This window comes from Zeugodacus cucurbitae, chromosome 6 (genome assembly GCF_028554725.1).
Source record: "Zeugodacus cucurbitae isolate PBARC_wt_2022May chromosome 6, idZeuCucr1.2, whole genome shotgun sequence".
NCBI lineage: Eukaryota > Metazoa > Arthropoda > Insecta > Diptera > Tephritidae > Zeugodacus > Zeugodacus cucurbitae.
Window position 1 is genome coordinate 16,896,251 of NC_071671.1, and position 13,758 is coordinate 16,910,008.

The window sequence follows — 13,758 nt, forward strand, 5'->3', positions numbered from 1 at the left end:
AAAAAGACTCACGATGTTTGAGAACAACAACCGCAATGATTACAACAACAACAGAAACAGTTAACAGCAGCAACCAAATGGTGTGAATAATGCCAGAAGAGAGAAGTTATAAAACTTTGCACCAAGAGTCACCTAAGCGGGCAAGGCGAGGCAAGAAGGAAGGGAGCACGACTAAGTTATGACGGCGAGTTCAGGCTGCAATAATCACCATGTGTTTGGAGAGAAAAGTGTGGAGTAAATATGTATGTTAAGACCCTGGCTTACATGCTTTAAAAATAACGGCTTATCATATTTATTTTTTTTTTTTGCATTTATACTTTTCATAGTTATTTTTTTTTTTGGTTGGTGTCAAAATAAACTTTGCGGTCGTTTACTAATTACCAGCGTTTAATATTTTAGAATAAGTTCGCTTAAATAATATTTGCCAGTTAATCCACACATATTTTTAATTGGACAGTTAATAAGCAGTGTTGGAAAATTGGAGACTTATGGAGACTAAATTAAATATTTATTACATTATGAATAATGGATCAAGAAAAAATAACAAAAATAAAATAATTTAACTCCATAAGTAACAAACCAGAAACTTAAATATTAACAGTACCCAGAGCTGCTATCATTAAAATCATTTATTTTTCTAACATCATGTTGACTGTGCTTAAAACGAGCAATACTCAGCTCACCTAAGGACATGGGGCATACTAAATAAATATGTGTATGAATAGTTACAAATTATACGCGTACAAGATGTCGGCATGTAGTTTGGAATATTAGTAGAAATTTTAACAAGTCCAACATGTCGTCGTTTATTTGTATGAATGATACTGAAGAGAGAAGTATAGGTAAGAAATATTCAAAGCGGGAAATATTGTTAAAAGCACAAAAATGAAAATATTCATAAAACCAAAAAAAAAATAATATAGAGGCAAATTTCGTTTTGCTTAGTTCGGGTGTATTTTATATTCTCGCAACTTGCCAGGTTCAAATTGCATTGATTATTTTCAGGTCATGGTAAAATTTTATATTAGTAATGTTGCGAATGAATTCAATTATTCGATTTTCCACGAAATCACCAATAAATTGCACTTACATTTATTATTTTATTAAATTATACGATGAGCATATATCGCTCATATTTGGTAATAAGTAAGTTTTCCACAAATAACGGGTGATTTTTTTGAGGTTAGGATTTTCATGCATTAGTATTTGACAGATCACGTGGGATTTCAGACATGGTGTCAAAGAGAAAGATGCTCAGTATGCTTTGACATTTCATCATGAATAGACTTACTAACGAGCAACGCTTGCAAATCATTGAATTTTATTACCAAAATCAGTGTTCGGTTCGAAATGTGAAATCCGCTTTTTTATCGACAAATTTTGTTCAGCGATGAGGCTCATTTCTGGTTGAATGGCTACGTAAATAAGCAAAATTGCCGCATTTGGGGTGAAGAGCAACCAGAAGCCGTTCAAGAACTGCCCATGCATCCCGAAAAATGCACTGTTTGGTGTGGTTTGTACGCTGGTGGAATCATTGGACCGTATTTTTTCAAAGATGCTGTTGGACGCAACGTTACGGTGAATGGCGATCGCTATCGTTCGATGCTAACAAACTTTTTGTTGCCAAAAATGGAAGAACTGAACTTGGTTGACATGTGGTTTCAACAAGATGGCGCTACATGCCACACAGCTCGCGATTCTATGGCCATTTTGAGGGAAAACTTCGGAGAACAATTCATCTCAAGAAATGGACCCGTAAGTTGGCCACCAAGATCATGCGATTTAACGCCTTTAGACTATTTTTTGTGGGGCTACGTCAAGTCTAAAGTCTACAGAAATAAGCCAGCAACTATTCCAGCTTTGGAAGACAACATTTCCGAAGAAATTCGGGCTATTCCGGCCGAAATGCTCGAAAAAGTTGCCCAAAATTGGACTTTCCGAATGGACCACCTAAGACGCAGCCGCGGTCAACATTTAAATGAAATTATCTTCAAAAAGTAAATGTCATGAACCAATCTAACGTTTCAAATAAAGAACCGATGAGATTTTGCAAATTTTATGCGTTTTTTTTTTTTAAAAAGTTATCAAGCTCTTAAAAAATCACCCTTTATTTATTGAAATTCTATATATAAATATTTTCATTAAATGTACAATAGAATTGCTTATACATATACGTGTAAATTACTGAATAAAATTGCATTGCTTATAGTTAGTGTGATCACAACAGCATGCGTCCACTATTCGACCACGTTTCTCCTCTAATTTGTTCTATTTAAGCACGCAAACTATTCAACTCAACTTGTCCCATAACATACATTCGTCCATTGGCTTCCAGCATATCGGTATTCCGTTCTCTATCCGCCGCTTTATGTGGCATGGCATAGCGTAATTTATCCCAGAATCTGGGATCTTCCCAATCTAAGTATGTGTTCATCTGCATATATGCCCTCAATTCCTTATCCACTAACTCGTTGTTCGTAATTTCACCGTATTTCACAAGAATTATGCGCGTACGGCCCTCATTTAACGAGCTCTGATGTGCTGTGCGAAACTCCATGCGCGCCCAATCCGATTCGATGAAGTGCTGCGACAGCACTATGATCGTACGACGCGACTGATCGATCGATTCGATAATCTGTTCCGGTATATAGGCTCCCGGCAGCCAATTACGCTCGTGTGTGCATATAAGAAATGGTGGATCTTCGCACTCTTCAAGGCGCGGCAGTAGCGTATGGTTGACGAAGTCAGCATCTTGATGAGCATATGATATGAAAGCATCGAATTTTTTATTTTTATCCAATTCGGATTCTTTTATACAACAAGTCAATATATTGTGAGCATGTAACCAGACTTTCACTTCCAAATTATATTTATAAAATAGTGCGATAAGCAGAAGTGAAATAATAATGACTAATGCTGTGGTTATGATACTTGCGGTCAAATACGGCGAACCTTCAACAGCTTGACACAAGCCGTCCACATTTGCTGTGAGCACTGTAACATTCTTTAGATTATGGCAGTCTAGCAGCTCAGCATCGGGTATCCGTAACCTTTGAGCGCGTATGGTGTACAACAAATGTTGCGCAGCACAATCACACATCCAATCATTTCCACTCAGATACAAAGACTGTAGTTTGTCACTGTCATTGAGAAGTCCGCGTAACAAGTCAGCGCTTAAAGTTTTTAGGCGATTACTACGTAGATCTAAAACCGTTAATTTGGCCGGCAATTGGAAGAGACTGACATTTGTGATTCTATTGTACGAGGCGTTGAGTTGCGTAACGTTGGCATAGCCGAAGATGGTGTTCGCGGGCAAAACGGTCAGCTGATTAACGCTAATATCGAGTATTGAACTCGTGCGATCAACTTGTTCGGGGCGTGGCAGCTGTTCGATAGCGTCGAGTTGTCTACCATTACAATTGATCGTCAGCCAATCGGATTGTGTGTAACAGTCGCAGTTTGTGGGACAGAATATCGGTTGCCAATCGCACAACTCATCGCGTCGCATATGTGCGACATCCGTCAATAATTCGTTTGACGTCTTTTTACATTGTAAATCAGTAAAAATTACACGAGAATTAGCATTATAAATCCAAACGAATTTCCAATCGCACACGATGGGATTGCCAGATATTTTGATTTCGCTCACAAAATCGCCAGTTATAATTGGCATATTTAATGAACCGAATATTCTTTTGATGGAATTGTTCGTTAAGTTTATTCGAAAAGAACGTTTAATGCCACCTTTAATTAAGCGTTCCATATTAAACTCGCTCAAAAGATTGTGACTCAAATCGATAACAGTCACATTAGTCTTGTGGTTTCCTGTGTACATTTTAAGTTGCAACTCACTGTTGTAATCGAGATCTCGTTTCAATGCCAAAGGTATATCGTCATTGAAATTTGTTAATAATCTGTCCCAAAAAAATGTTTCCAATATGTTCTCACTTAAGTCTAACCAATGCAGATAATGCAACGGTTTTAGAGTTGCCATAAGATTTTCGGTTTGGTGCAAACGATTGCCATTCAGTTTCAACTGCCATAAAAAAGGTGTTTGTGCGAAAAGTTCAGGCGGTAGGTGTGTCAACAGATTATAGCTAAGATCCACTATTATTAGTTTAAGCTGTTTTGCAAATAGTTTCGGAGGCAATTCACTAATTTCATTAGTGCTCAAATTCAGGCAATTCAATTGAGGAAGTGATTCAAATAAATTTTCGTTTAACATTTGAACATTATTTTCGGCTAAATCAATTTGCCTGATCACGGAAGAGATGCCGAAGTAGTACAGATTTAAGTGCATTTTCAGTGGACTTTGGAACCTATACTTAAGCGTTAAAGGCAATAAACCAGATATATCAAAGTCAAAATTCTCTACGGCTTTAAAAATTGCTTCTAGATGAACAAACTTTTCAACGTGAAGTGGAAAATTTCCAGCATTAATTGACGATTTGGAGATTAGCGTTAGTTTATTAAGTTCATTCATCTCTATTAATGGTTGTTCTGTAATAGGTCCCATAAAGATTTCTTTGCATTTGTTCGTTTCGAAATAACTTGAGTCGTGTAGTAAACTAATATTTAATTTTGTTTCTTTTGGACAAACCACTATCCTTATCATCCCTTTTGAATCATAGTCCACATAAATCTCACCGAATTCATCTTTTATATTACAATGCATTTTATCCTCACATTTACAATCGATTCCTTCATACGAAGGGCACTGATCACGGTGACGCCATTGATCGATAAGAGCGGTAATGTTCGATTCGGCAGCGAGCACAAACACAACTTGGTTGTTTAAGATTAGACCACTTAGTATATAGGCGAGTATTAAATACATATTTAATAGTTTTACTTCGATTAAGTTTAAGATTTATTCTTTATCCACACTAAATAGACCTTGCGGTTCAACAACCGACCGAATACTAAATAATAGCTTGTGAAGTATAGGAGTTTAACTTATTTAAATAGTTTTCTAATTTCTTATCAACAAAAATATTTTTGAAAACCGCAAATACTCAAAGTACTCTGTATAATAGGCAAGCTAGTTGTTGATGTTTATATTATTTATTTATAAAAAATATATTTTCCACAATTAATTTCCTCTCACTTCTTTTGTAGGATGGAAATATTAAATAAATAGAGAGTATGGATCAACACCGGAATATATTTCTCTGCCTTTGGGCCTTTCAAGTATAAAATGTTCGATGAATTTTGAATTAAGTTCTCCATTACTCGTTAGATAAATATTTCTGTTGAATTCATGTCTAAGAAGCGACTAGGCAGATAATGCTGAAACTCCGAGCAAATTTTCGAGTGTAATTCTAAAACTTGACAACTGCAATGAAAATAAAAAGGTCAGTTCAACAAAGTATATGGATTCAGAATTCGGTCGACTTGAAGTCTAAGTTATAGGAAAGGAGCTTTCCTACACATAAAAACCTCAACAGCACGAAGTATTAGTACGAAATATGTAGACTTTCCTAAAACAGACTGGCAATGCCGAAACTGTCATGTTGAAAAAAGATTTCTATGAAATCCATCAGCGAAACTTAAACTTATCACATCTCCACATAAGTACTTGAACAGTTCGGTAAAACTCAGTATCTGTTCGTGGAAGCGCCAAAAAGTGATCATTTACGTTATGAATTTCTCACTAATTAAACATGAACCCATAACAGAGCCGCTTTTGTGTCTTGTTTGATACAAATCATTATAGAAACTGACATTCATACAAAAAAAAAATGTTATTTTGTTTTCGTACATGAAAAAAGTTACTGGATCCATAATGTTTTCGTTGAACTACAAAATAATTTTGATAATTTTCTTATAATTGAAAAAATGTAAATTCCGCATTATTTACGTGCATACAGGTCAGTCTCACCTCCATGTGTATAAACATATTTGTTTTTCAATTTGGAAATTTTCTAATTCAATTGTTTGCCAATCTGCTGAATTCGCTGCTCACACTCGAGCACACGAGACGCTCTACACTCATATGTTGCTAATATATATACATATATTTTCTGCTGCTCCGCATACAACCTGCCACCATCGTTATGTTATCGACGAATTTTTACCTTCCATATATTTTTCGTCGTTGTTGCTGTTTTTTTTTTTTTTTGCAAATAAGCGCTTAATAGGTTTTTGAACAAAATCCCATACATTCCGGTAGATTGCACATGTTATGCTGACCCCACACCCATCCACTCGATATCAATTGCCGTGTGTATGTACTGGTTATGTGCCACCGCATAGAAAGTGTTTCTGCAGCAATAAATTGATATTCTTGCTATTCTCCATCGACGTTTTTCTGGTCACTCTGACGATTTCCCGCTACTTTCCCGTTGTTTTAGCAGCTTAGCTCGAGAAATTTTTACCATCCAGCGGCAACTTCTACCCTTCGGAATTACTTGCAATAAGTGGTACGAGTTCTTATTTGTTCCTGGCATGTTTAGTATAGACTTTTAATTGAGTTTATTTTCCGCTTTTTACCCTTCGGAAATTGGCTTCGCTTTCCTTGCAGCGAGTGTAATTACTTCGATGTGTGCTTTCGTTTCCCGCCAGTTCGGCTCACCAGTGAAACACTAGTGAGTTCACTACCTACCGGTAACCACCACTGGTTACCCCCCATAATACCGGCAATGCAATTCACTCATGAATTTAACACGGCGATGTCATTGACGGTAACCAGTTGACACTACTCACTAGTGATTTCATCACCTATACTTCGCTAGCTACTTCACCACATAGCGCTGAATATATTTCATTAGTTACCTCACTACATATATTCCTTTTTCATTACCTACCTTTAATTCAGTGGATACCATAAATAAATAAGAAACACAATATATTAAATGGCAATAAATTTAAAATATTAATTTTTATTATAATTTTTTGTTTACAATTTTTATTTACCATTTGTATTGTACTCTTGAAAAGCGTCGGCCAATGAGATTATTTACCCATCCTATTAGTTTGGAAAGATTTTATCTGAAAAAAGAAGATTGTTATTAAACATTTGTGTTTATTAAAATTTAATTAAATTGCATAACTTACTCCACGCTGTTCTCCACTTCCTAATGAGAATTTCAATATGATTGCCATTTTTGACCTCTAACTATAAAGAAGTATATATATTTAAATCGTATTAATGAATTCACATATGTATAATATAGTATGAATATATATTATATTCACTAAGTTGTAATATTTTTTTTTTGCGCTTGCAAGCACTCTCAACTTAAACATGTACATAGGTATATGCATTGAGTTTTGTGCCAGAATGATCTAATTCTTACCTCGCAAAGACTTATTTCCTTTCCTACTGCTGCCACGCTTCTCGTCATTTTCACTTTTTTGTTACCACTATAAATAATTTATCCTTTTTTGTTTCTTAATTCTTTATTCACTTTTTTAATAATGAATACGTATATTAAAAAATCAAAACACACAACCGCGACGCGAAGTCAATTGAATAAATCACAAGACTGTTTGGTCGAAAAACTAAAGTTCCAAATTACACAGAAACCGCCGTTTTCTTATTTTTTTAATACAGTGAATCATGGTTTCAATGACCGATATGTAGTCAAAAACAATAATGACCAATAATTATTCGCAACTTGTACATACTGTACCGGTTGCTCTGCCGTTATTATTCTGCGTTATTTTTGCTAAGATCTCTCAAATGTGCATTCCCACCCTTATTTGTCGCTGATATTTTACTGAGAGTACTTATTGAGAACAACGTACTCTAGATCGCGCTCTCTTCTCTCTCAATCTCGATTATGTACTATTGCTTCTCTGCATTACCTTGTTGTCGTGAATTCTCTAGTTACTTGTAACATAAGAATTCACTAGTGCAATTCACAAATTCATACCGGCCGTACTGCAGGGTTTCTATTGACATATCATCGTTTGTCGGTTAATGAATTGGCTCTGTGTGTGTTTCTTAAATATTGATCTAACCTATGAAATTGAAACCGAAAATTTAAATTGAATATTTTTGATATATGCAGTCAATATGCACTTTGCCACACGAGTCGAGTAAGTTGAAGGAAGAACTAATAAAGAGTTATGTATAAATTAGAAGGTATATATTTAACTAGCAGATATATATATATTTGCATATTTTTTTTTTGGTTTCTACGTGAGTTTAGAAAACATATCTACTTAATTAATAAGCATCTTTAGAAAACAGTAATTTGTTTGAATTTCTTTTATCGGTAGAGGTCGCTATAAAAGCAATTTTCGTCATCCAGCAGAATTTCCAAGAGTTCCTCCTCCACTTGGTCAACAATTGTATTTCCCAATAGTTTTTCATGGATAAGATGCAATTTCGACTTTCTCAGTTTCTAGTTTTTGAAAGTAATTTGGACGTATGCATTTTCTAATACTATATGGCATTTTTAACTAGTGTAACCTATTTCATTGCTCAGATCTAATACTTCGATGAGCGAGAAAGATACTTCAAAAACGTGTCTGCCTTATTATTAAAGAAAAGAAAAAGCAGTGAGAGTTTCCGAGTTTTAAATCCATGGATACTGGGGTTATACTTTGAAAACCTCGTCAATATACATAGATGGTATTGAAACCAACAAAAATGGGATATCATATTAAAATTAAATTAGAATATTAGTTCCCTTTGAGTGAAATATGTAAAACTGAGTAGAAACAAGTAAGAAAAGACTAAGTTCGTGCGCAAACGAACATTTTTTTTTTTTATTCTCGCAATTTATTAATACAGTGTTTTTAAGATAACTCCCAAGTTGACCCATATATTCATCATATATAGTACATGAGGGCTGAGGTAATTTCTGAACCGATTTCACTATTAAGCCCATCGTATTTTTGAAAAACCTATAATTAGGTATGTGGGATCTAGGGGAAGTTATGAACCGATTTTAACCATTTTTGGTACAGAGACTATTTGCACTGAATTAAATTAAGATATCTGAGAGATTTACAGATATTTTCGGTGAAAAATTACCCGAAGGCAGTGAATTCTTCAAATTCGATATTCGGACATCAAAAAGTTATAGTCCGATTTCTAAATTTTTTTCACAAGTTAAGATCTGATACTGTAACATTGGTTCTATCTGCATTGGTTCGTTATGTACTATATATGTATATTATAAAGTGAAGGAATGAGATGGAATTCAAAATTGAGTTATGTGGGAAGTGGTCGTGGTTGTGAACCGATTTCACCCATTTTCCACACGTGTCATCAGGGTGTCAAGAAAATGCTGTATACCGAATTTCATTGAAATCGGTCGAGTAGTTCCTGGGATAAGGTATTTGACCCATAAGTGGGCGACGCCACGCCCATTTTCCATTTTGTAAAAAATCTGAGTACAGCTTCCTTCTGCCAGTTATAGCTTGCACAGGCGGACAGACGGACGGACAGACATTAAAATTTAAAATTTAAAAAATTTAGTTTAGGGTCCATAGTAACTCCTAAATCAACAAAGCTAAAAGCATCCGGATCACTTTGGTATATATAACTCTATATCTCACTCTTTTTGTTTTAGGAGTTAGTCCTTCCTTCTTTTGATGAATTTCAAATTAAACTCACTCTCTTAAACATTTGTGCAGATCGCCACACCTAAACAACTGAAATCATTTCTGTCTGCTCTCTCTCTGCAGACAAATTCTTGTCTAACCTCAATTAATACCTCAGCCATACTCTGCCTGCCGAAACCACTGCTGCAATCGATTTAATGGTACATATGAGGAGTACCAATGCCCACTTGTGTAACCGTTTGCTAATCCTGTAGCAAACACAAATATTACCATAATATTGACTAATAATTTCCGCCTAACTTCGTTGCAATCCTTGCCAAGCGCTATTGTTAGTCAGCCCACGATTGAGCGAACGCTGCTGGCTGTGCCGGGTTCGCAATTAATTGCTTTCTATGAAGTGATAATTTATTACAACACCAGCAAAATGGGTAGACCGAGTGGCAGCATTAACTCGCACTGAGTGCAACAAAAAAGCGGTTTCAAGCTGAGATGATTAACAACAACAACTGTAACATATTCAATTACAACAACAAACGATTGTACGAATTTAAGCTTGAAGTAAAAAATGAGCTAGCTGATTTGGTAGAATACTCCGGAAAAGGTTATAGAAGCATGTGTGAAAATAATCCCGTTAGGTTGAAAAAGGACACACGCCAACTTGCCTGCTGTTGGATGGGAAGGGTGATAGAGAAAATGTTGCAGGCAAATTGTATATGGCTTCAAAGCACATAGGGGCTTAGTATGCAGCGTTGTTAAGCAGCAGCAAGCGAAGAAGGTCAACAGCGCGGAGTCAAGCGGAAACCAATTGTTTAGAATTGTTATTTTCTTGCTCTCTTGGGTGAGTAAGAAAAGCGTGGGTATGTCAAGAGAAGTAAGTGGGTGTAAATGTTTGGTTATAAGATATGGTGTGGAAGAAAGGTTGGTCAAAAGCAACAAAGAGCGTTCAAGAGTATTCAAGTGCCGCCGGGTGACGAAGAGAAGGGGAAGCAAGGGGTATTAAATATGGAAGTGAGCGCTTATATATATTCGTACAACACTCCTGCACTCGTTTTCCTCAAACAAACTCGTTTCCATCACACATGAGTTTCGTTCGAAGCCCAGCTACCCGCCGCTCGCAGCAAATCTGATTAAGCGCTTAAGCAAAGTGCTGTGCAACACATACTTGCATGCATTTCCGTACGCCCACACAGCATTTGCCAGCATGTTTAATGCATTTTACGTCATATTTTCCAACCCTCTTAGCGCTGACCTGTGCATCGCTGGCGCTCTTCACCCCTGCTCAACAAACAGCTTGCCACACGAGCCAGCTCGGTATATATGTGGCACGCATTACTGCTGGCAGCCGTTATTATCTCACCAATTCCATCTCTGGCATATTTCGAAAATTTTCAAATTTCACTCGACTTTAGTCTGCTTTTCGGCGCATTACAACGCTTTAGTCGGCTTTGCCTCGGCGTCAATGTTACTGCCGGCCGCTGGTGGCCGTTCTGTGCCAACCCAACTAATATGCAATAAATTTTATCAACGCATTTAATCAGTTATAATTCCATGCAACATGCACATAACGGTGCAATTGTCTATGTATTAGTGTATATTTTTATTGCCATTTTGAAATTTCAGTCGGGTGGCGAGTGTGTTTGTGCACCGACCTTCTGAATAGTTGATTTCTATTATAAAATATTTTTTGTTTTGGCTAAGCTTTGTACTTTACTCTTGCATTTTATTATCGTAGAAGGGCATGAAATCGAAAATATGAATTTGTATGATATTTTTGACTGTCAGTTGTATTCATTTCGAATTTCGGAAATAAATTTTAACTTTCAGTAAAATTAGAGATTATATCAGTAGAGTTAAACTCTCTACTATCGTTCACAAATCTTAGCATTAGATTACATTCTTGTTTATTAACAGCTAATGCTATAAAATATTGTATATTACATTAGTGACTTCAAGATATCAACATTTATAAAACATTTTAAAGATAGTTAAAAGATAGTTAAGATCACCATAAGTCTATTTAGAATGTTTCGTTTCTATATACATATCTCAATAATATCATAAACTTGGTACAACCTGTTGTTAATGCAGAAATTCTGAAGAAAAATAAATTGCAGTCAAAATTTAACATGCCGTTAAAATGTAGACTTTTCAAAATACTTTTGTAATCTAAATTCCTTTAAAGGATAGTTCTTTGCTATGTTATCGGGTTAAAAATATTTTTGAAGAAGAACATTTTATACTCTCGCAATTTATTTCTTTCATTTTATTAAGATAACAATCAATTCGTCCGATATATTCGACATAAAGTCTACTAGTATAACGAAAAAGTCCTCCGGAAGTTTGAAAATCCATACATGAGGAATATATCCTTATATGGGGGCTAGACGAAGCATTAACCTTTTATCCCATTTTACGAACCTTTATATGAATAAAAATTATCCACAAGCACTGAGGTTCTCATGTTCGATATCTAAGTCCTTAAAAGTTATGGCTCGATTTCGATGTCACACTAGTTATGTTCCGAAATCTTCACCAGCGCTTAATTTATATATTGTAAAGTGAACGAATGAAATGGACTTCAAAATTGCGATATAAGGAAAGTAGGCGTGGCTGTAACGTATAAACGTATTTCCAAACTATACCATTGTGATGCCAATTATCCGTCGTTTAGTTTTGAAACTAACAAAGTACCATCAGAAGAACAAATTTATTATACTCTGTTCACCATGATGCGAGAGAACTTTTGCACGTATAAAATTCCAAACCTGCCCTTTACTGGATAGGGCAGCTCGCTTCTGTGGCACGGGATCATAGATATGGAAACCTCTGAATTCAAGAGAACCGTAAGGAGTTACTGCTCTGTTTATCAAGTTTACTTAGAAAAGGCTTAACTGAGATTGTATTTGAATGGAACATTGACTGCCTGAAGACGTTTTCAGTTCTTAATGGTAGTAACAATATCTATTGCTCATCCTGGAAGCCATTCTTGATATACCACCACTACGTAATCCAATTTGGGAGCGCAATCTCCGATTATTAATTCACTTCCGAGTGAAATTCAAGCAAATTCACATTCAATTCGATATTTGGTATAATTGGTGTACTAAATTTCGATTTTGCTTTTCAAATTCCACATTTTTTTTCAGTTTTCACTTCCACTCGGATTGCAGAACCTGCCTGTATATCTAATTATGGAACTTGTGGCCAGTTGATCTCAAACTGCAGAAAAAAAAGATTGCTCAGGTTCTGTCTGGACACAATATATAGATTACATGACTCGGACGTTAGACCAAGACGATCCTGTAATAAATAAAGGCAAATATGAAATGTGGAAAATGGCAGGAGTTACGCTGACTTTAAGACACTTTATAAAATGCCTTGCCTCTTTTTCATATGAAAAGCCCAGTTTCAGTAATGTTTCTAGAAAAACTCCTACAGAGAAAGTCTCCGAAATCTCGACATTTTGCATGTCTTTATGGCTGCCGTATTTAAAAGTCGACTGAATAAAATGGGTGAAAATTTAAGGCAGATGCTCTTAAACTATTCTGATGGTCATAATTAAAGTTGCGTAATTAAACTATTCTGATGGTCATAATTAAAGTTGCGTCGGTAGATAATGAATTTTGGAAATTTTCAAAATTCCATCAACAGCAAAGCAATTATTTAAAATCCATAGAATTTGACTTTTTACTGCCGATCAACGTACTTTCAAGTCACTCTCATGATTATGATTAACTGCATTGTTCTAATGTACAGTTAGATTTACGATGCAAAACACATTGTTAACCGAATGTCCTCACACACACACAGAGCATACCGAAGGGAATAGAATGAATTTATGACGCGTATTTAATGTGACAAAACGGAAATGAAATTTCGCAATAAAACATTGTGACGACGGCGTTAGTGGCGCTGATACGGAAATCCAGCGAGAATCCGCGCCAATGACAGATTTTCACAGATTTTGTAGTTTACTACAATGGCAGAGCGTATATAGTGCTATCAGTGTTTATTTGTATTAATAATTTTATGTTATTAACTCTGTGTGTGTGTGTGTGTATGTATGTGTTTATTTACTTTTGTACGCCAATATTTATGCACTCCGCATGTTTGGCGTACAGTTTCGTATTATTATTTATTTGATTTTGCGCCGTCATAATAATTTGTCATCAGACTGAAAGTTATTTGCGCCGAAAACCATGCAACAGCAATAGCCGGCCGGTTAGCCGTGGCAGTGCA

The 13,758-nt window shown here is 35.7% G+C and overlaps 1 protein-coding gene across 1 annotated transcript; it reads right to left on the minus strand.

The window, feature by feature from the left end:
- Window positions 1-1,821: 1,821 nt before the first annotated feature.
- Window positions 1,822-3,835, minus strand: LOC105213278 (protein toll-like). Its single transcript, XM_011185987.2, has one exon. It carries the CDS (start codon window positions 3,833-3,835, stop codon window positions 2,273-2,275), a length of 1,563 nt encoding a protein of 520 aa, XP_011184289.1. The 3' UTR covers window positions 1,822-2,272.
- Window positions 3,836-13,758: the final 9,923 nt, after the last annotated feature.